The sequence below is a fragment of the Sorex araneus genome, chromosome 1 (assembly GCF_027595985.1).
Source record: "Sorex araneus isolate mSorAra2 chromosome 1, mSorAra2.pri, whole genome shotgun sequence".
Taxonomy (NCBI): domain Eukaryota; kingdom Metazoa; phylum Chordata; class Mammalia; order Eulipotyphla; family Soricidae; genus Sorex; species Sorex araneus.
The window spans coordinates 64,042,698-64,066,823 of record NC_073302.1 but is presented as its reverse complement, the minus strand read 5'-3'; the positions used below and the strand labels follow the sequence as shown (position 1 = coordinate 64,066,823).

Genomic DNA, 24,126 nt, shown 5'->3' with positions numbered 1-24,126 from the left:
TTCTGAGGTTAGGATCAGTAATTAAAATTTCCATTAGGCTTCCAAATTGTCTCTAGCCACTGATCAAGATTCTGTGAAGAAGTATACACCTTCAGGTAGTGTACTTCGAGAGTGATGCTTAAGGAGGACAATATTTCTTGCATTTGATATTTTAATGTTTTGGCCTTTAAGGTCACACCTAGAGATGCTTGGGGCAGACTCCTGGTTCTGCTCAGGGATGACTCCTTCATGGGTCAGGGGACCTTATGGAGTCCTGGTGATGGAACCTGGGTTATCCCCATGCACAGCAATTGGCCTACCCACTGTACCATCGCTCTGCCTCCTTCCCTGTGTTCCAGATGCTACCCTCCTTATCTGACCACTGAGATTCTAGTAGAAAATTGCAGTCTTTTAGCTGAAAAAGAAATCTTCAGATGTTTCTAAGACTTTCACAATGCAGTTGTATTGATTTCTCAAGCCTCTACTTCCAGACATTTCCTTTTTGTGCTCTGTTTTTGTTTTGTTTTGCAGTGGCAGCGATCAAACCTAGGGTCTCACAGATCCAGGGAGGCATGCTATGCTTCCGATCCACAGCTCAGTCCCTTCCAGTTACTTAGAACCAATGTCTGAGTCTAGTTCTCATTATAGTAAAGAATTCTCTCTCATGACCTAACAAGGCTGTGCTACAGCTGAAACCTATTTACTTCTCTCTGACCTCAGGACCAGTGCAAAAACCTTTGAACATCAAGCCTCTGTTTCAGTTTTACGCTCAGAGTGACATATTTAGCGGTGTATGTTTAAAGAGGTCTGAGTAATCATTAGCATAGAGTAATTATGCTACAATAATTAAATCTTTGAAAGTAATGTAACTTGGCTTTATCTTCTTTACTGAAAACCAGTTAAAAAACAACAACAACAACAATCCACGTTCATATGGACAATAAGAGGAAAAAAGAAGTGTTGCTCTGTGGCCTAAAATATTATGTAGAGGTCTTTATCTTATTATCACAGATGAATACAACACTTAAATATCTCCTTCATGGCTGTTAAGACACAGTGGAGTCAATTCATGCCCAGGGAGCTTTAATCACAGATCCTCATCATGATAAACAGTAAAGAGTCAGTGTGGGCTATCAAGTCAATGGCTACTGGGGGAGTTCTTAATGGAGTACTGCCAGCATGCAGTTCCCAGCCACTTTCAGGAAATACTTCTGATCTAATGGCCAAATGAGTATCATTAAGAATATCTTTACATGTAGTTTTGCTAAAGAAATTCCATGTATAAAAGAGGTTAATTTTATATTCAATGCACATAACTGAGATTTCCTAAATAATAAAAATCTTTTCACAGGTTTAAAATACATTGTTAAAATACATTGTTAGAGAGAGAGTCAAACATTTATTAACGGTTTAGTAAAAGTTTGAAACATTTAGTATATAACCACAAATGAAGTATTAAAGTAGAGCTACAAAGAACATATCACAAGTAAAAGAAGACAATCAATGTAAAATAAGAGAAATTTAAAATATGAAAGATTTCTAGTTGTGAAAACTGACCCTTAACAAAGGTGTTTTGCTTTGAATGTTGCCCTAGGTGGCATTCACAGTGTGTCTTCCTTACTTCTTTAAAAACTCAATTTGTCACATCAAGCCCTAAATTAGGAACTACAAAAACTGCTTACAGTATTCTTTATAACTTAAAAAGAGTGATTATGATCAGGACTAAGGGCAGAAAAAAAATGAAAAGCTACTCATTTGAAAAAATAAGACAATTCACAATCCTGTGTGAATTGCCAATACTGAAACAGTTCTTGTGAATGTTTAATAAAACGGAATAAAGGAAAAGGAAACTATAACTTACTTAATGTGCAACCAAACAAAAAAGAAACTTTGATTCTATCAACTATTTCATAAAGATACTGTAGTAGGCATCGTGAATATAAGACAAGCTCTTAAGAATAGTGCATGAAGCAACAAATATACTTTGATCAGACAGCACAGATATTGAAAATAATAAAAAAAAATTTGAAAAATTGAAGGCTTTAGAATAGTCCATGAAACTCACCCCTATTGCCACAAGTCTTAATGTTCCACATTCTCTTACATGAAACTTCTTCATACAGTTGATAAATTTCTAGTCAGTTGAGGTTGGGGTTTTGATTCATAGGTTTTTACCAAATGTAACATGCCACAATGTTAAAGCTGGTAGAAACTGAGAGACCATCTAATCCAAAAGCCTCAGATAAAGATGGCGCAAAGAATCCAATGGATACTTTATGTAGGGACAAGCTATAATCCTATTAAATATATTAATTGTTTCACTCAATGGTGAAATTAAGGCTTCTTGTGTACCCAACACCCTGTGTTATTTGGAACAACTGCAATAATTTAGCTTTATTTTTAATCTCACACTAAGTTAACTTAGACTAAAAAAAATAAAACAATTGGAGGAGTCTAGCATAAGCCCCCTAAAAAAATATTTCTGGTTTAACTCCCATAACTAAAATGCTACATAGGTCGAAACTGTCACTGCTAAGATCATCAGCTTTGTTCAGGAGACTCTAGAGTCCCCACTGTTGATCCACTCTGCCTTTAATTTCCTAGAAGTAGTAGGAAATTAAATTCCCCACCTCAGAAATTTGGCCCAGCAAGGTATTCTATGCACTCATCACCCAAATTTCTGGCCCCACTGCTCTTATCCCAGCACTAGCTTAAATTATTATATAGACCTCTTTAAAACATCACCTCAGAGCATTTATATATATGTATGTATATATATAGATATAGATATATATATCTATATCTATATATATCTCACTCCCTTCCCAGAACTGGCTATTCATCTTCTGCTCACTCACCTCCCACAATTAATTATGTATATTAAGCAGAAACTTCCCATTCAAGTAGCCCAGATAAAACGGTCCAAGTCTGCGCTAAATGGGTCTTGCTTTTTGTTCATTGTGATCCTCTATCTATTGTACTGTTTTAATAAATTTAGTGTGCTCTTGCCTCAACTATCTTGCTCTCCTAGTAACTTTTTTTTAATTGCCTCATCCTAACACCTCCTCCATTCCCTTCAATAATTGTTCACTTATCAACAATTCATGGATTTGTTTTAATACAGGTCCATGTTACTGAAGACCATCAGAAATATTTAGCTTAACTACTTTATGCTTGATAAATGTCACAATATTCAAATGCACACAAATACACAACTTTTCATGCATTTTTATAAAGAATTCCAACTAAGCCTTTACATTGCCTAGAATTGTTAAATACTCATGTAATCCACTAGCGCTTCAAAATAGGTAATTTTCTGGGAACATAGTGCTATCTTAATAATATTTCTAGTATTATTTTAGACAGAAAAGCGAAAGTCACATATACTACCTCTTAAAAGTATCATTATTGCAATAATTATACAGATACTTTAAAGTTTTTACATCAGTCTCCAGCATATTTAAAAGAAAAAGCACTGCTAAATCTTCATATATTGTGAAAAAAGAAAAGGGGTTGCAATTCTTGAAACAACTTTCAAGTATAAATATATTGAATTACCTCATATTCCTGGGAAAACTTCAAATTGTCATTTGCTTTCAACCTTTCAATGTGATCGGCGAGTTCCAAGATAGGTATTGGAGGATGGCTAGCCATACCTATTAAAAGTAAAGAAGAAACACATTTGAAAACAAATGCAAATGATGCTAACTATCCAAAAAATACAGAAAATACTAATAGTTAGAAATGGCCTGAAAATTATGTGAGTAGTAAAGATGTTTAATGTGAGGAAGCAGGCAGATAGTTTGGTTACTCAAAGCAGGACATGCTCTTGAAGGATGAATTTTGTAGCCAAATGAAAAGGCACCAAGCATTATCCCCAAACTAGCACTCCTAGTGTAAAAGAAAGGTGTTACTGTGCTATGAATCAATGCAGTTAGCTAGTGGAGAACACTGACGGTCAGGCTTGATGTCAACCTCTGCTTTGAGTAATGACTGTTATGTCATTTCAAACTCCTTCTCCTGCTCTGTGTGAAATGGAATTCGTGTGGAATTAAGTGGTAAACAGTCAACTAAGAAAACAGACACAGAGAAGGGCCTAAAAGGGAAAGAGTAGTAGCTTGAAAGGAAACATAAAGTGACTTATGCATAATCAAGGAAAACTAACTTGAAGAATGAAGGTTACCAGGGTAACCGGAATCATCTGAACCTGCAAAGGAAATGATGGTGTAAATAAAATATAACGGTTTTGTTAAAAAAATGAAATGGATTGTATGAGATACGTTTTAAAAGGACTACTAAATAGGCTGCACATTTTACAGGACTTACTAAACATTCTGACCAGATTAAGATCGCTTTAATATTGCATCAACCTGTAGGTGACCGACGTCCACATGCAAACATGGACAAAGAGAATGGCATGCTCAAAGGAGAGAATCACTCACAACAAATCAGACACAAATGACAAACTGATTTTCAAAAATGTTTCCACTAGTAGCAGATTGTAGAGATTGAGGGTGTAGCTCCCCAGAGTTTAGGCCACACCAACAGCTTTGTGGAATTTTTGCCCCAGGTTGACATTATTTAGCCCCTAGGAAATTTACAATCTACTTCAGGTGTAAACATCTTTGTCCACGGATGGGAAATGAATGCAGGAGAGTGAGCAAATAGTGAGGGGTCCAGGAGGGAAAGAGGGAGGGCACAGAAAAGCAGGGCTGGCACATCTTGGTTCAGTCTGGCAGCTGAAAACATATCAGTTCTACAGATTCTGTTAAAAATCAACCACCATTAATTTTAGTAATTTCCAATTATTTTTCTTTTCTACTTAATTTGAAATCACATTCTGATTACATTTTCAAGAGTAGCACAATAAAGAATTGCTGACTTATATCTGGTAAATACATATTCCAGTTGGTAGCAAACTTGAACCAGTATGGCCCCAGGGAAGACTGAAAAGGAAAAGAATGAGGGAGGGACTCAAACTGGAAGCCTTCAGATGACATTCTACTTCCCCATGGATTCCTTAGAGAGCATTAGGCTGTAGAATGTTAATCATTAAGTCAACACGACACATGGCAACTTTATGGGTATTTTAGGATTTGTGCCACTTTGGAAAGTCACCCAGTAGGTGCCTTTAACTTAAATGCCAAACTATCAACAGTTCTACTAAATTGAATAAAAAGCTGTTTTCCTTCTTCCAGATGATTGTTTTGCATAGGGTGATGCAATGTGATGTTTTAGCATTCAGAACAAGGAAGGTGCACTTCCCATCAGCTAAACTCATAACGGAAGATCCAATAAAATTGTGTGCACTTGGAAGTAGAACTCTTTGTTGTTGATATAATTATGCATTTGGACAAAATGATGCATTTGGACAAAATTGTTGGAGTCTATTTCTGGAACTTTGCCATATCGATTGCAGAACTGAACAAATTTACATTCTGTGGAGGGAGTGGGTGGGTGACAGTGGCCTGATAATTAAAGTGATCTTATCCAGATGAGGCACCCCCAATGGACAAGAAGAGGAATGCTAGGCACAAGAGACTCTTGGCTGATTTGGAAATGGAAATGGAATGATGTGGACATCCATTACAATGATTTTAACAGAAAAAATAATAGAGACAAAGATGTTTAGACCTTTTCGAGCGAATCGTGGGAGGGAGTTATTATCATATATGGACTGAGTGGTGGTTTGGCTAGAGAGGGAGGACACAGAGCCAATCAGGGAGGCGTAGGGGACTGAATTACTGCTCAAAGCTGCAAAAAGTAAAGCCAGTTGGAGATGGGAAAAGTATTAGTATAACAGTATTGCAGTAGAAAACCATAAAAAAATCAAAGATGCGATCAACATATTTACTTCTGGCATGCATTGACACATGGTCTGCAAGTATTACTTTGGGAACTAATTTGCCAAGTAATCCAAGCAAACCTGCACTACTTGACTATATTGTACATCAGTTTACAAACACACACATAATACAAAGATATCATAGTATTCAAGAATCATTATTTGTCAGTGTGTCCAACTCCAAAGTCAAAATGACAGCATAGAAGCTTCCGAAAAACAAAGGAGTTGTGGTAGAAGAAGAGGAGGGATCCTGGCCTAGAATATTGGATTTGAATTCTAGTGCTGCCAGTGACTAAACGGGACAAATCATTTTTATCAAGCACCTCAGTTTCAGTATCAGTAAAATAAAAACGTGGAGCTACATCAATTCTGACTGGCAATTTGGCTAGAGAGTCACTTCCTTCTTTATAACCTTTATTTCTACCATATGTAGATGAGATTTAAGAACATATGGAATAACTGAGCATTATTTTGTTAAATTTAGGAACAGTTCCTATGTAAAGGTATTTAAAGTTATTGCACCTCTTCTTGGAGACATGCAATGTAGCATTTACTCCTTAAATTAGAACCCATAATTATGTACTTGAATTCTCAATTCTTGAATTTTTAAGTATTATTTTTGAATTATTTAGTAATATTTTCGTTAGCTAACCAAATCATATACTACAGAACATAATTAGAAAAACTGATCATCAGCATAAAATTACGTTAAGAAACAGATTTAGGATGAAACTACTCTATTATAAAATTCTGTAGTTCAAGTATCAAAAGTCTACTGCAAATAGTGCTACTAACACCCAAACTTCCCTTTATGATACAATCAAGTGGGTTAACTTCTGAATGGAAAAACCTGACACTAAGAAAGAATAAAGTTAACTCAGTATCTTTCAGTGTCATTTCTGATCATTGCTCACAATTTGAAAATAAAGGTTTTTATTTGGACAGTGATTTTACATCATCATAATCTCAGATATTTTAATATTCTTTCTAAGCTATACAGTAAAATAAGTAAAAATACAATTATTTATATATGTAAATACATACACATATATATTAAATATATTTAAAATTAAAATATAATTTAAAATATAAAAATAAGTAAAAATAAGTAAAAAGCCAGAGATGTGGCTCAGTGGTAGAGCACTTGCCTTGCAAGTGCATGAACCTTGGTTTGATTCCTTTTATCACACAGTCCTCAGAACACAACAGGAAGGAATTCCTGAGCACTGAGTCAGGAGTATCCCCAAATCATTATCTCATGTATCACAATTCTGAAGTGGGACAAAATATAAAACTAATTTGTATCTCACACCACACACAAAAGTTCTTTCAACGTATGTCAAACACTTTTACATTAGATGAAATCCATATAGTATACCAGGGAAATGCTCTTGGGATAGAACTAAACATTCTATATTCAATAATTGCATTAACAATGGTAGTAGGAAAAATTAACAAGAGGAACTACATCAAATTTAAAATAAAGCTCTTACAAAGCTTCAGAGGAAAAGCAATGATCCTATCAAAAATGGGAATAAAAGATAAACATAAACTGCCATGAAAAGAACTTATGGATGGCTAATAAGTCACTGTCATCCCTTTGTTCATCTATTTGCTTGAGCAGGCACCAGTAACGTCTCCTTTGTGAGACTTGTTGTTACTATTTTTGGCATATCAAATATGCCAGGCTCTGCCATACGGGCGAGACACTCTCAGTAGCTTGCTAGGCTCTCCGAGAGGGGCGGAGGAACCGAACCCGGGTCATCTGTGTGCAAGGCAAACGTGCTACCACTGTGCTATCGATCTGGATGATGTTGCGACAGAAACTTGCAATTTTAAACTTTTCAGTAATGGTTCTTAGTCATATAGAGGTTGCTGATGTGTGTGTGTGTGTGCTTTAACATTATATACACATGTGTAAAATTTTTTCGTTAAAAAATAACATCAAGGGCTGGAGAGATAGCACTATGGTAAGACACTTTACAGGAGTCTGATCTGGGTTCAATCCTCAGCAACCCATATGGTTCCCTAAACATCACCAGAAGTGATCCCTGAGTGAAGAACCAGGAACAAGCCCTAAACACTGCTTGCGGCAACAAGACAAACAAAAACTAAACAACAACAAAAGATCAGATTTTATAAGGAGATGAGTTTTCTTCTTGGTGATGCTCTTTTAGCAAGTTTTACTATTTTAGCAATTATAAGCAGGACAGGACATCAGGTGTATCTCACTCATGACTACAAGTGTGCAGCTCATGAAGACAATAGTTCTAAGCTACAAGTACACAACAGAAAATGTGTTTTAAAGGCACACCTGAATCTGAATCTGAGTCTTGAATCTGAGCAGTGTTTTCATTCTGATCTATGAAATCCATAACACTGTCAATGTGAAAAATAAGTGTGAAATCTGCCTTATGGTGGAAGAAAAAGCATGACACCTGATCATAATTTAGAAATGTACTTATTGTAGAATTGTCAAAGTGCTTTCCTTATAAGAAATAAAAATTTAATTTTGCAAGAAGAAAGACTTAAGAAGCATGATATTTTAAGCTGGAAGTGCCTTAGATGTTACTTTTTCCAGCATTCTTATTTTACATTAGAGGATTCTCAAGTCCTGAAATGTTTAATGACATGCAAAAGTTAGCCCAGGTGGTAAACAACAATATCTCAGTAAGTGGTTCTGCCATCCTCCTATTGCACAACATTTGGCTTGGCAGTTTGATTTTCTAAGCAATGGCAAAGTATCTGATGGTTGAAGGGCCATGTTGGTAAAGTCAATGACTAAAGATGCTTCCACTAAAGTGATTCCACTAAGAAATTCACTCATTCTCATTTTTTTGAGCCAGCAATCTTCTAGAGTTGCCTTTAATTTGTTTCAATAGAAAGTAAGAAAAGAAAAGCATTTCTCAACTTTATTAAAACTTTCAATAAGCATGACATGAATGGCAACTAATATTCAGTCTCAATGTCAGAATGAATATAGATTGTGAAAAGTTCTAGAATGTTCAGACTATCTCTTCAGGTCTAGTGGATAACTTCTAGGGATGCAACAGGACTAAGAAGGTGAAGTTTTTCAAGTTTTCAATTGACACGAAAAACCCAGATTATTCTGTTAATTTTTCTTAGTTTTCAGTGTGCATTTAATTTTTTTATTAGTTTATTTTTAATTAGAGAGTCATCGTGAGGGTACAGTTACAGATCCATACATCTTTGTGCTCATGCTTCCCCCATACAAAGTTCAATAACCCATCCCTTCACCAGTGCCCATTCTCCACCACCCGTAAACCCAACATCCCTCCGCCCCTCCCCAGTCCCGTCTTGTGCATTTAAATTTTTATTAAAAAACAAGTGTGAAAAGTTGAAGAAATCACTCTTACAGGCCACATCTCACGAACTAGATTTTGAACTTTGTTTGAACAGACTAAAATCTTCCATGTGGGTGGTCGGGATAAATGTATATCTGTGTATATATACATATATATATATATATACATACAGAGCACACACACAATTAAAAATAGTTGAGAGTGGAGACTTATATGCTTTCATTCCCAAGACAATGAGAACGAGACACAAAGCCTTGTATAGAAATATGACAATATTTACTTCTAATATTATTCACTTTATTAATTCACCAATTTGCTTAAGTCCCCAATTTTAACAATTAGGAAAACATAGCTCAAGGAGTGAATAGACCTGTCACAGACCCCCAAATATATGGCCACTTAATCTTTGACAAAGAGCAAGAAATGTTGTTGGGGCTGGACTGAGCTACCAGGGCGAGCCCATGTATACTGTACTGTACTACGGACAGGAACATAGGGACCCATGAAAATGAGTGAGATTTCTCCTGTGTCCTGACTGGTTTGGATGAAGCTGAACATTTTCCCCCTTCAAGCTGCCTTCAGAAAAATAATTTCAGTATACTGAAAAGAGCAGTTTTCTTTCTCTCACAGAAGCCTGGCTGGTCTTTGACATGCAGATGGCATTAGCCAGACCTGACCTTTGATATTGTAAATTGTAGACTCTGGCCCAGCCTAGTCTTTGGGATGTAGATTTCAGGTGCAGGGCTTAGTTTTGTCTTTGGGAAGTAAATCCAAGTGCTTTTAGCCCAAGGAAGGTTTCAGTTTTGGTTTTGCATCTTCTTTCCTGAGGCCTAGATTACTGGCCTGCAGATACAAGGAAATAATGTTGCCTCAATGGTCTTCCTGTAACATCTTTTGATGCCTTTGGTGATGTCACTATATTGTGTCCTTTAGAGCTACCATGATAAATAAAAGGAGGTCCACTAGGCCCTCTGCCTTTGCTAAGAGCCAGAGAGAGCCTTAGTCCTCTAATCAAGACATTTCTTCCGTGTTCCTTATCTCAGCACCTCACAAACATTCACGCAACAAAATGTGAAGTGGAACAAAGAAAGCCTCTTTAACAAGTGGTGCTGGGAAAACTGGATAGCTACCTGCAAAAAAATGAACTCTGACCTCTGTCTAATGCCAGGCACAAAAGTCAGATCAAAGTGGATTAAAAACCTCAATATCAGACATGAATCTATAAGGTTCATAGAAGAAAATGTAGGCAGAACTCTCCATGACATTGAAGCTAAAAGCATCTTTAAGGATGAAACAGCACTGACTATGCAAGTGAAAGCAAACATAAACAAATGGGACTACATCAAACTAAGAAGCTTCTGCACTTCAAAAGAAACAGTGACCAAAATACAGAAAGAGGCCACAGAATGGGAAAGAATATTTACCCAATATCCATCTGATAAGGGATTAATATTCAGGATATACAAGACACTAGTAGAATTGTATAGGAAAAAACCTCCAACCCTATCAAAAAATGGGGAGGAGAAATGAACAGAAGCTTCCTCAAAAAAGAAATACAAATGGCCAAAAGGCACATGAAAAACTGCTCCACATCTCTAGTCATCAGGGAGATGCAAATCAAAACAACAACGAGATATCATCTCACACCACAGAGACTGGCACATTCAAAAGAACAAAAGCAACCAGTGCTGGTGTGGACTTGGGGAGAAAAGGATGCTCTTTCATTGTTGGTGGGAATGCTGACTGGCCCAGCCTTTCTCGAAAACAATATGGAAAGTCCTTCAAAAACTAGAAATTGAGCTTCCACATGACCCCGCAATACCACTTCTGGGAATATATCCTGAGAATGCAAAAAAGCACAGTAGAAATGACATCTGTACCTATATTTTCATTGCAGCACTGTTCACAATAGACAAAATCTGGAAAAAACCCAAGTGCCCTAGTACAGATGACTGATTTAAGATACTTTGTTACATCTACACAATGGAATACTATGTGGCTGTTAGGAGAGATGAAGTCATGAAATTTGCTTATAAATGGATAGACATGGAGAGTATCATGTTAAGTGAAATGAGTCAGAAAGAGAGGGATAGACATAGAAGGTCTGCACTCATTTGTGGAGTATAGAATACCATCACATTAGGCTGACACCCAAGAACAGTAGAGACAAGGCCCAGGAGGTTTGCCCCATAGCTGAAAGACTGCTTCACAAGTGGAGGGGAGAAGGCAGATGGAATAGAGAAGGGATCACTAAGAAAATGATGGCTGGAGGAATTAGTCGGGATGGGAGATGCATGCCAAAAGTAGATAATGGACCAAACATGATGACCTCTCAGTGTCTCTGTTGAAGGCTATAATTCCCCAAAGTAGAGAGTATGGGGAATATTGTCTGCCATAGAGGCAGGGGGAGAATGGAATAGGGAGGGTATGACGGGGATATTGGTGTTGGGGAATGTGCACTGGTGGAGGGATGGGTGTTTGATCATTATGTAACTGTAACCCAAACATGAAATCTTTAAACTATCTCAAAGTAATCAATAAAATTAAAAAAAAATTAAAAAGGAGTGAATAGACTTGAAGACTTGATAAATTTTTAACATAATTTGGGCACTATATAGAATCTCCCAGAATATAAGTTTTCTGTTTATAATTTTTCTCACAAATGATAAGTTAAAAGACATAATAGAACATTGATCCGTAAAGTATAATTGCTTCTTGGTAAAACAACAACAACTTGGCTTAGTTCATATTAGACTCTTTAATAAGGGAAAGCTATTGCAAATACATGTGAATTCAGACAAGCACAAACTCCATAAATTAATCACACACCATGTTTCCTCATGGCATAAATTTTTAGCTTTTAGTTTCAATGAAGTAAGGTTTCTAAAATATAAATACAAAAACACACCTGCCATTTTCACACCTGGTGTTATTTTTCTTTTCTATCCTTTATTTATTATTTATTTAATCTTGGGACCACACCTGGTAGTGCTCAGGGCTTACTCGTGGCTCTAAATTCAGGGAGGACTCCTGTTGGATCTTGGGGAACCCTATGGAGTGCCAGGAATAGAATCTGGGTGGGTCATACTCAAGTAAGGGCCCCACTGGCTTTGACTATATCTCTAGCCCACACCTACTTTTCTCAGGCCATATCATCAACATCCACCTACATTTCTTCCAGTAAAAGGTAAAAGATGATAGATTAAAAAAATGGATCTTGTCAGCTTGATTCAATAAATGATAATAATGGATGAATAAGAGAAACCACCAAAATGTGCAAAACGTATTCAATTGCTGCACATGCATTTCTGCTGCTGATACTGCTATTTCTGATGCATCTAATTTTACAAGTTTGTTTTTGCTTTTCATAGCCCATCAATCAGTTACTATCCATGTATGCTTCAGGGCAAACATATTAAGGTCATCCACAGAATGAAAATGAGGCTTTTATAACAACTGATCATCATTTTTAAAAATCTCTTTAAAAAATTCCCAAGTATAAACAAGCCATTTGTTGTTACTTTTTTATTTTTATTTTTATTTTTTTTTTGCTTTTTGAGTCACACCCGGCGATGCACAGGGGTCACTCCTGGCTCATGCACTCAGGAATCACCCCTGGCGGTGCTCAGGGGACCATATGGGATGCTGGGATTTGAACCCGGGTCGGCCTCGTGCAAGGCAAACGCCCTACCCGCTGTGCTATTGCTCCAGCCCCTGTTGTTACTTTTTTAAACTTTCGGAACACACCCAGCAAGCAAGCTCAGGATTTACTCCTGGGTCTGTGGTGCTCAGATTGTTAGATGGTGCTAAGGGGTTGAAACCAGTACTCTTAAGTGGAAAACATTCATTTCAACCCCCTACAGTCACTTCTATGTCATCCTCCAAAAGAATTTAAATACCCTAAGACTTTATCTGTAGATAATAATTCTAGCAAATTTGTTCTTAAAATTTTCACTCTCCGTTAAGGATATGCCAATTTTATTTTATTTTATTTTTTCAGTTTTTTAAAAAATTTTTAATTAGTGAATCACTGTGAGGGTACAGTTACAGATTTATACATTTTTGTGCTCATGTTTCCCCCATACAAAGTTCGAGAACCTATCCCTTCACCAGTGCCCATTCTTCACCACCAGTAAACCCAGCGTCCCTCCAACCCACCCCAGTCCCACCTCCCCCCACCCCAAACTGCCACTATGGCAGGGTATTCCCTTTTGTTCTCTCTCTCTCTGATTAGGTGTTGTGGTTTGCAATAAAGGTGTTGAGTGGCCATTGCGTTCAGTCTCTAGTCTACATTCCACACGCATCACCCCTCCCCCACATGACCTCTAACCACATTTTACTTGGTGTTCCCTTCTCTGAGTTGCCCAGAATGAATGACCAGCCTCCAAGCCATGGAGTCAACCTCCTAGTACTTATTTCTACTATTCCTGGGTGTTAGACTCCCAGTCTATTATTCTATATTCCACAGATGAGTGGATATGCCAATTTTAAAGTACTAATTTGAAGTTTTAAGTCTAGCTAAACAGTACTTTCTTACCTATTAAAGATTCCATTTCATTTCTGCATGTCATTGATTTAGCAAACATCACTTCTACTGTGAGTTCCACAATCATTCTAACTAACCCTGCACACCAATAATTCATGGATGGTTGCAAGCCATATTCCCCTAAGAGATTCGGTAACTGAGGTTTTAACAGATAAAACTAACAGGAGACTGATACCCCAAACAGATAGATATACACACTTCTGGAAAGATCTTCAAGCAGAGCACCCTGCCTTTATTGTGGGAAGAACTCCCAAGTGGTACTCAGGAAACCCAGGGCCCCACCAGGGATTCTCTGCCAACTCCCAGGCTGGCAAATCAATGTGAGGCTTGGGGAGGTGATGCTATTCTGGCTTGTCGTGCTGCAGTGCTGGGGATTCTCTGGACCACCCTGGTGATGTTAGAGGCCCCCAGGGCGGCCCCTCGCTATGGTCATGGGGCTCTGTGCTGTGGAAGACCTTCCCTGACCTGGCACATACCTTACTGCTACATTTGAGGTATTTGCTCCTTTGTAAAACATGAATTGACTCACCATGAATTATAAAGTTACAAATTTATTCATGCTTGAGACTCAGGCATACAGTGTCTGAGCACCCAGACACTGTTGCCAGTACCTACTTCTTCCACCTCTGTTCCCAGTTTTTCTCCTGTCCCCCAATTGCCTCTGCAGCTGGCACTTTTTCTTTTTCCTTTTTCTTTTCCTCTTAGGCACTGTGGTTTGCAACACTGTTACTGAAAGGGAATTGCGCATATAGCTTTATCTTCTTTCAGCACCCAGTTCTCCTTTTGAGTGATCACTGCCCCCCATTATTGCCAAAGTGCTCCCTTTTCTGTCCTTGGGACCCCCTTCCTGGAGGGTGGCAAACTTTCTACTAGGAATCAGTTTTCCTGTCCTTCCTTTCAATTGTCTTTGGGCATTGCTCTCTGTGTATTCTCTACTGCTTCTTTACATCCTGCAAATGAATGATCATTCTCTGTCTGCTGCTCTCCGTCTTAGTCATTTCACTCAGTATAATACTCTCCAGATCCAAAAAGATGAACAGAAACTTCCTGGAAGAAGAAATACAAATGGCCAAAAAGCATATGAAAAACTCTATATAACCAATAATCAGGAAAATGCAAATCAAAACAACAATAAAGTATCAGCTCCACAAAAGAGACTGGCACTTCTCACAAAGAACAGCGACTAGTGTTGGAGTCTAGGTATTTGTTCTTCACTGGAAAAGAACACAGTATGAACTACCTATCTGGCCCTAAATTATATCTTTTAAGTAGGAAGTGGAATTGAGACCAAAAAATCTCAGGTTTAGACACTATGATAATATTTGTAAGAAAAAAGCAAATAAATATTTTATTTACAATTTTTAAAAAATTAATGTAAAATTCGTATGTTAGGACACTAAACCTTGTTCTTTATTCACCTTATAAAAGATCTACTGAACTTCAAATGAACTTCCAAGCAACATATGCTGGGTACTTTTATTACCATAGACCATATGGAGGGAAAATCATTTTGCTTCCAGGAACAAGTTCTGTGCTCAGAGTTGGTCATATACATCATAGGTTTCTTCTCTCATTGAAAGTCACTTGTTTGAAGGGAAAATATGATTAGATAAATCCCTATTTATGCATACCTATCATGCACTACAGACTTAACACAAGCTCGTCTTATAGACTATTGTATTCATAATATTTGTGGATATTCAATGTCAACTCAAAGATAAGATATATATATCCAAGCAAATTTCAAATAGTGAAATTCTTAGACTTAAAAAAAAAATAGTGCTGGAATTATAGTACAGCAGTAGGACATCTGCCATTCATGTAGTTGATCCGAGTTTGATCCTTGGCCTTTTGTATGTTCTGCTACCAGGAGTAATTCCTGAGTGCAGAGCCAGGAGCAACCCCTGAGCACTGCTGTGTATGGCCCAGAAACACCAGAAAAACTAAAAAAATTAAAAATTTAAAATAAGACATTAACTAAAGTCATAATATTGGGTTAATTGAGCACCTTATAAAGGGCATCTTTATTATTTGGAAAAATCCTCAATTATTGATTAATAACAGCAGAGGGGAGAACCAAAAAATAAAAGGTTGCCATGTTAAGACATGCACTTTAGCTTTCAGTATTTTGGCAAATAATTAAGGCAATTCATAGTCACTGGCTGGAATCCATCCCAGTTGGAGCAAAGAGTCACATTTCTATAAATTTTATACTAACATCAGAGTCTATTTCCTTTTTAAGTGGGTCAAATTCTCAGGACAATAGACCATGTCATAAAACCTGGAGACGGCTAGTCTATTTTAACAAATCAAATGTGAGTAGACTGTGTACCTAAGCTAAAGGACACGATCTTGATATTTTCTGAGAAAATATCCTAGGATCTCAGGACACTTTCTCTTCCACTATTATCTTTCTCTCCTAAATCTCTTCTCACCTCCTTAACACACTTTTCTTTCAGCAGTGATAAGGCTAATCTCAGTGGTGATACCTTCTTATATATGTAAGGCCCCATTTTAATATAGTATAGTGCCTGTCACTGTCCTGTCATCTCATTGCTCATCTATTTGCTTGAGCGGGCACCAGTAACGTCTCCATTTTGAGACTTGTTGTTACTGTTTTTGGCAGATAGAATAGTCATCGGTGGTATAAGCAATGGCATGCCATTTATAATACTATTCTTATGGTATATGGAATTTGACATGCTCTTCTATTAATGGACCTAATATTTTTGTATCCATTGGGAAAATTAATTGCATTCTTAGGCTTGGATACATTTAATAATTGCCCGTGAAATATGTGAAAATAGGATCCCCTTCATAGGAAGCCTTGCTATTCCTTGTTTGTAGTCACCAGCCTTCTACTAATAATTCTTCCTATACAGTTCCTCTATAAGCTTTACAGTTATGCCTGGAAACATTTTCTATTGGTAGTGGCAGAAATGAGGGTTTGCAACTCCCCACTGACTCTCTGTTTTTAGAGGGCTACCTTTGTCTCCCACTCACTACATACTAGCTACCTTTGTCTTTCCTCTCACTGTATACAAGCTCTGACTCCGAACACCAAGACTGTTCGTGATATAGATCACACTTTGCATAAAAGCCAAAGGAGGTGTGAGCAATGCTGAGCAGCAAGATACCAGGATAATTTTATCCAGTTCTAAAACGTGTTCTCTTGGTAAAGTATAAATGAGCCATGCATCATTTATACAAAGACTCATGCACCGGATCACTACATTTTAATCTAAAATCCTTTTTTAGATCAGTTTTTTTTTTTTTTACTTTGTTCAGTATCATGAGATATTAAGATAGAGTCTCAGGCACCTTCAGAGATACACAGAACAGTGCTTGGAGCACCAAATGAGGCTGGCAATGGAACTCAGGAGCAGTCCATGTTAGCATGTGCTTGACCACTTGAGTCTCTTTCTGGTTGTAGTAGATGTTTGTTTTCACTTGTTTTATTATCAGGGGAGGGAGCTCTGTCATAGCCACAGGGCTCAGGGGCTATAATATATCAAGCTGGAGAATCAAACTGGTGTCAGCTGCATTGCAAGGCAAACACCTTAAGCCCTATCTTTTATTTTAAAACAGCTCTATCTTTTATTATAAAAAGCAATATTTAAAGTGCAATTTTGCATGATATAGTATAAAAAAATCTGTGATTATGATGATTTGTGTAGCCACATTGAAAATGCCAGACATTCCCTTTAACTAGATAGTATAACTCTATCTACATTATAAAAGAAATATAATAACACATATATATTAAATTCAAAGTAATGTGCTGCAAGTGAATAGTTCAACAAATCTGTGCTGTATTATACTGTTAGTTAGGATATCTATTTGATGCAGTAAAAAGTTTCCAAACATTTAGGATAAACTACTGCAACTAAATTTTAATCTAAAATTCTTTTATATCAGATTTTTTTTACTTTGTTCATTATCATGAGATATTCAGATAGAGTCTCTCATATTTCTAGCTCTCTGTACCACTCATTTTTTGCCACACTTTTTTTATACACATGATTTAAAATAAAGTAAATTTGAGCTAGGCTTGAGTTAACAATATTGTACAAAATGTCCCTAGCAGGAATAATAATTTTCTTTTCCTGAAGCATTCAATTTTTTTCTTTATAAACAAGCACATTTTTCTTATTTTTGGTCACTTTATGTATCTCTCTAGTAGCATTGTAGCACTATCCTCCCTTTGCTCATCGATTTGCTCGAGCAGGCACCAGTAACGTCTTCATTGTGAGACTTGTTGTTACTGTTTTTGGCATACTGAATAAACCATGGTAGCTTGCAAGGCTCTGCTGTGCAGATGGGATACTCTCTGAGAGGAATGGAGGAATCGAACCCGGTTTGGCTGTGTGCAAGGCAAATGCCCTACCTGCTGTGCTCTCGCTCCAGCCTATCTCTCCAGTAAGAAGTCTAAATTTGTTAGTGAGATTTAGTAGAATACTTATTTTTAAAAAGATTTAATTTTTTTGCTTTATAGTTTCTTTCTTCCCTCCTAGATCCCTCCCATTTCTTTTAGGGTAACAAAAATTAGTAAGAAAATATAGAATAAATCTATTCTTTGCAACTGGATGAATGATTTAATATCCACCCATCCATTATTATTTTATGAGAAACCAAATTTGTTTCAAAAAAATGTAATTGAAAATAATATACTGGGTTATCCAAAAAATAGGACGCATTGATATAATATTACAGCTTTCCTAAACATTAGAGAATTATGCTTTTTACACTTTTCTATCCCATAGTACATTTGCATGGATACTTGAGTTTCCATTTAAACTTATGTTTATGTTTACTAAAGTAAAAAAACAAGGTGAGCAAACTTTTCAAAATAAAGTGATAGATTTCTCTCTCAAGGCAATGTCAAGTGCGCTGTTAAACCATTGGCGTCCTGTTTAAGATGAGTCACATCTCTTACCTGGGGTTTGAAAATTAAGGCGCCTCAGTTCGACTGGGTCTGTTGGATGGTGAGAAGGAACCTCCTTACTGTTCGGAATACTGCTCTTTCTAGAGTCAGATTCTGCCCTTTTCCTGTAGAGGGAACATACGTATTTAAGAAAAACAAACAAACAAACAAAAAAACAACACAACAAGTTGACACCAACAGAAATCAAAGTCTTCCTCCCTGCCACCGCATCCTATCTGAGTTTTATAACTTTTTGACCGGCTAATTTTGTGACTTTGCTTAGGTAGTTTTCCCTCTCTCTGGTGTTTCCTCAGATTTAAAGTTTTTAAGCGTATAATGTACATCCCTCTTTCAGCTTTAGAATATAATCATTCAGTGGCTAGTCCTTAAGGTTGGAAGATGGTGTCGGTGAAGCATGTTTCAGTCCTGACTCAGCACATATTCAGCAGAAGAAGGAATCTGTGAGGAACGGGATAGAATAAGCCTGGCAGCAAATAATGACTGTATTGATCAGAGAAAAACCTCTGAAAGTACCTATTTGCTGAAGAGTCCAATATGCCATCTCACCCCACCCCACAAATCTGGCCTCTATCTAAGCAAATCTAATAGGAGGCTATGAAGTAGGAACTGCATTGGATTTTCTCACAAAGCAGAGAGATGTCTTTCAAGATGTTAAGCTTGCCTAATATGTAGGAGAAGTGGGGCTAGAAGGCTGTCAACTTAGTATTCTATCTACTTAAATTCCGGGGAAATAAATTCTATTGGATAGCTTTACTCTTAACCTGCAGTTAATACTTTGTCCATTAGTGACAGTCAATCACAAAAGAGAGAAAAAGTAATTTTGCCTAGCACTAGTAGCCCTTTCCTGATGATAATTCGAGACAGATAAGCTGCTAACCATGCTTTATTTTCAATAGTTCTTCACATAATTCATTTTATCTTTGGTCTAATTGCTAGTTATTGATCTATTAAATTAATTGGTGTAAGGTATTAAAATGAATTTTCAACAGATGTCTATGCAAACCCTTCAGTTTCTTTAATAAGATTTCTTTATCCATTATTTTCAAACCCATATAATTACAGGATAGTGCCTGACATTTTTTTTTTCAGATTAGATTAAAACTCACTTAACAAATGAAAGTATTTTCTAATAATGCTTTGTTTCAAATGCTAACTCCAGCAAACTCCAGGCTGGAATTGTGATTCTAGTATTTCATCTCTGCTTACAGTATTTTGTTTGGCTCTGTTTTGAGCCACACCTCACAGTACTCTGGAAGTGGGGGGGATAGGCCCACAACACGTGGTCCTGGGAGTTAAATCCAGGCCTCCTATATTCAGAGCATATACAATATCCTTTAGGCTAAGTCCTCAGCAAACACATTCTTACTTGAGAAAAGGAGTAATGCGCAATATTTAAGAATTCTGCATTTCTCCTTCAACTGCTGTGATACAGCTCATCAGCTCATTTTATTTACTTATTTTTCTTTTGGTGTCTCACCTGGCAATGCACAGGGGTTACTCCTGGCTCATACATTCAGGAGTTACTCCTGATGGTGATTAGGGGGCCATATGAGATGTTGGGAATCGAACCTGGGTCAGCTGCGTGCAAGGCAAATGCCCTACCTACCCGATACACCGGCACCGCTGTGGTATCACTCCAGCCCAGGTACAACTCATTTAGTGTTGCTTTAACAATAGGTTCTTATTCAGTGCCACCCCTACCACACCCAAATTTGTTTCATGGTTAGTCAGAGGAATCTTGTTAAATAGCCTTCCTTCCATTTTGCTAATTGAGCGAGCATACTTTCCTTAGCAAAACATTTGTGACATCATGAGTTTTGTGGGTAAGCCCTATTCAACACCTCACTCTCTCATAACCCAGACCCAAGTCTGCCTTGCCAACAAGTTTCCTATCTTAGCATCTGGTGTCAGGTATAGCAGCAGGACAGAATACCCTGCAAAGCTCTTCTCTGCCACTGCACAAAGGGAAGCAGTGCAGCTGAGACATGCCAAAGACCCAGCTGTATGGAGTGGGAAATAAAAAGGAAAAGGAAAGATGGGGTGTGAGGAGGATGAAAAAGAGGAGAAAAGAGGGATTCAAAAGACCATGTGAGAGAAGAATCTGAGAAGTAGCTTCACAGGAGGAAGTGTCACTGCTTATGCTGTTGATATCTGCTTCATCATGCTGAGAATTACTCCCTTTCATTTATTTCCCTTAAGTATTCAAAACCTAAACAGTTTATATGTCCCTGAGTGTGATCCGCTAATCAATCCCCGGTATAACAATTACCCTGTTGGTTTTCACCCACACATAATCTCAGGGGCCTTCGTATGTTGCGGTCCTCTCATTCAGTGAGCATGGAAATATTTCTTCGCTGATGTGCTGGATAACAGGACTCAAACCTGAGTTTTTCTCTTATCTTAAAGTAATTCTATTGTGAATTTTGTGGGATGATGGAAATCAGACTTAGAAATATCTGGTCTTCAGTATGAAGCTTGCTGTACTGGAGACAGGATGAGGGAAATGAACAGGGATGTGGGGAGCACACTCTGGAGAAAGGGTGTGGTGCCGGAGTGTGTGATACACCCTGCCAGAAACAGTATTGTAAAACATGATGCAATGTTTTACAATAAAGAAAAGAACTAAAAGAAGTATCTGAACAAAGAACTACTTCTCTCCTTTAGGTATAATGATACAACCTCAGAGTTTTTTTTTTTTTTGGTTTTTGCTGTTGTTGTTTTTCCTCTCCACTGATGACAGGCTGGGTGAAGTTGGAAAGATGGAGAGAGAGCAAACTAATACTCTCTACAAATTTAGTCAATTGATCCAGTATCAGGAAAATTGCTAACTGTATCTTGTTCAGATGGGTTTCAAAAAACTCAAAGTATGAGATTAAAGTTACAACCCATACGTGTAATACATGGAGGGTATCCTAACATTTAATAACTACCTGCTCACTCACTTTATTCAAATAAAATCCATCAAGACCTGGGGCAAGCTTTTGAAATTTTTTTCCTTTGTTTAATTTTGTGGATTTTGTGTGGATGGTGGGGGGTGCAGTGAATTCAGCCACATCTAGTTGTGAGTAGTTCTTGCTCTGTGCTTAGGGACAGCTCCTGGCAGGACTTGGGGAACCATATATGGTGCCAGGGACTGAACCCAGGTCTGCTGTCTGTAAGGCAAGCACCTTATCCACTATACAATCGCTTCAGCCTATCCTTGCTTAGTTTTGGTGATCACCACAGGGATAATGGTAACTTCCCAAACTCCAATCACTTTATTTTAAAACACAAATGTGATTTTAAAAAGACTTTTTTCCCTAATAGATAGGATTTCTAAGAAAGGTTCACAAGATGAAGAGTGGCTTGTATAATGATAAAAACCTTTAAAAAATGAAATCCATTGCAATATTAAATGGCATAGAATGATTTAACCGGGATCACTGTGAACATATAATGCTTTTCCTGGTGTTTTTAGAGTTATCATTACCACTTTTATTTAGAAAAAAGCAAATAGTCTAGGCAAGATTAAGAATATTGCTTTTTGTTTATATTAAAATTATAAGCATGATGGTAGCTTATTGCTCAAAGAGAAATATGTGCCATATGCAGAAATTATAGGAATAAAATGGAATCAGTATGTCACATGACACATTCAATATGCAGAAACTACTAACAGTTTAAAAGTGAGTGGTTGTTTGGGTTGTAAAATTGTACAACAATAATAACAACAACAAATGCTACTCTTTGTTCTGATCTGTTTCATTTTTATGTATTCTCAACCTGGCTCTCAAGTAGGGGCAAAATAGGAGAACAAGGAAAGCAGATTGTGTGAGTTATAGGACCTATAACAGGCATCTAGGCACAGGCTCTTGGAAGAAAGTCATGTATTAGAAATCTCTGCTATTAGGATTCAAAATAATCAGTTCAAACACTTTGCAATTCTGACACCATTAAGAATGTTAACAGTGATGCTGCCACGATGTTGTCTACTTCCTTGTGTAAGTCAGATGTTTCTAAATCTCCTTTTTAGATTAGACAGGAGTGTTAAACAATTATTATATGGAGGGAGACAGATGCGGTAGATGTCTGTTATATTAAGTGGATTCACAGTGTGTTATCATTTAGCTGGGAAAAAAACATTTTGTATGTGATAACCAAAAAATATCTTCACAGAGGTATTAAGTTTTCTGTCAGTGACAATGTAGTGTAATTTGCTCTCTGGTGTTCTGTGACTTTAGAGAAAATAATGTAGGTGTTCTCAAAATTTAGCTTGTATCAGAATCAATGGAATAGACTTTTTAAACTACAGGTTGTTGGCCAATGTGATATGCCTATAATTTCTGATCTAGTAGTTCTATAGCAGAGTTTAGAAATTTGTATTTCAATCAATTTTTCAGATGATGCTGATGTCTCTGGCTTCTTGTCCAGAGACAACTTACTGAAAATGACAGAATATAACACTGGGAGGAAATCATGTTACATAGGCACTAAAATCCTCCACTGAGCACATAATTTTAACATTTTATACATACATGTCGACATATATATGCCAGAATAGATATCTTATAGTAAATTAGAAAGCTAAAAGTTCATATTGGACTGTTAAACATAAAGGGTAAATGGCTATTGATACATTGTTATTACTTTAGATTGGAAGACATAGAAAATAATTGGGAATTAGCTGAGAGTTTCACTATAGCACTGCTACTCTTCTTGGCAGGGTGTGAAAATGCTAGTGTTTCTGTACTGAGCAATTATTCCAGATCAAACTTGAAAATTAATCTTCAGCAACAACAAAACAAAACAAAATGGTTAGGACACCTAACATTTCTGTTCTGCACACATATTGACACATACAAGTGCTCACCAAATCTTGACTGTTAGTAAGACTCAGAAACTGGTTTTAGGACCTTCCAAACACAGCTTTAAATAAAAACAATCTGTTGCTTCCTTTTAGACAGACAAACTAATTTATTTCTTCCAGACACATTTAAATATCAAAACACAACACAACAGCCAACTGAGGATGCAAAGTAGCAGAAAGGGAAAAGGACACTAAGGACAACCAATGGAAGGGAACTGACTCTCTGGAGGGGAGCAGAGTAGGGGGTGAAGTAGCATTGCAAGACATAAACAATCATATGGAAACTTGCTAAATATGCTACCTCAATAAAAATAACATGATGGTAAAACTGAAAATTCTCTAAAGTTCACTGCAAAAAATATCAAAATGACGTTATCTGTATGTTGTCCATCTTGTACTTGCTAGATGTTATCTTATATTCAATGTCCACCCTCACCCTTTCAGCACCAAAACCCATTAGTATCTTTGTTTTTTCTTACTGAGCAATAAAGGGGTATGTATATTCTCTCTTCCTCACCTGTCAGGTTTACTGCTCCATTTTAGTGCAGCAAAAAAAAAAGAAAAAAGAAAAGAAAGAAAGAAGGAAAGAACGAAAGATAGAAAGAAAGAAAGCAAGGAAGAAAAAAAGGAAGGAAGAAA

At 37.1% G+C, this 24,126-nt stretch overlaps 1 protein-coding gene across 7 annotated transcripts in view; it reads right to left on the bottom strand.

Annotated features, from left to right (window-relative positions):
- PTPRD (protein tyrosine phosphatase receptor type D) overlaps positions 1 to 24,126 on the bottom strand; it is a 1,592,809-nt gene that overhangs the window by 119,146 nt on the left and 1,449,537 nt on the right. For 2 of the 7 annotated variants that reach the window (XM_055135912.1, XM_055135889.1), the window contains 4 exons: positions 24,005 to 24,019; positions 18,633 to 18,745; positions 4,145 to 4,186; positions 3,538 to 3,635 (listed from right to left, as the gene is read on the bottom strand). In XM_055135912.1, the coding sequence (XP_054991887.1) occupies positions 3,538 to 3,635; positions 4,145 to 4,186; positions 18,633 to 18,745; positions 24,005 to 24,019 (268 nt within the window). The remainder of the gene's footprint in view (positions 1 to 3,537; positions 3,636 to 4,144; positions 4,187 to 18,632; positions 18,746 to 24,004; positions 24,020 to 24,126) is intronic. The other 5 variants (XM_055135897.1, XM_055135904.1, XM_055135922.1 and 2 more) reach the window with 3 other exon arrangements.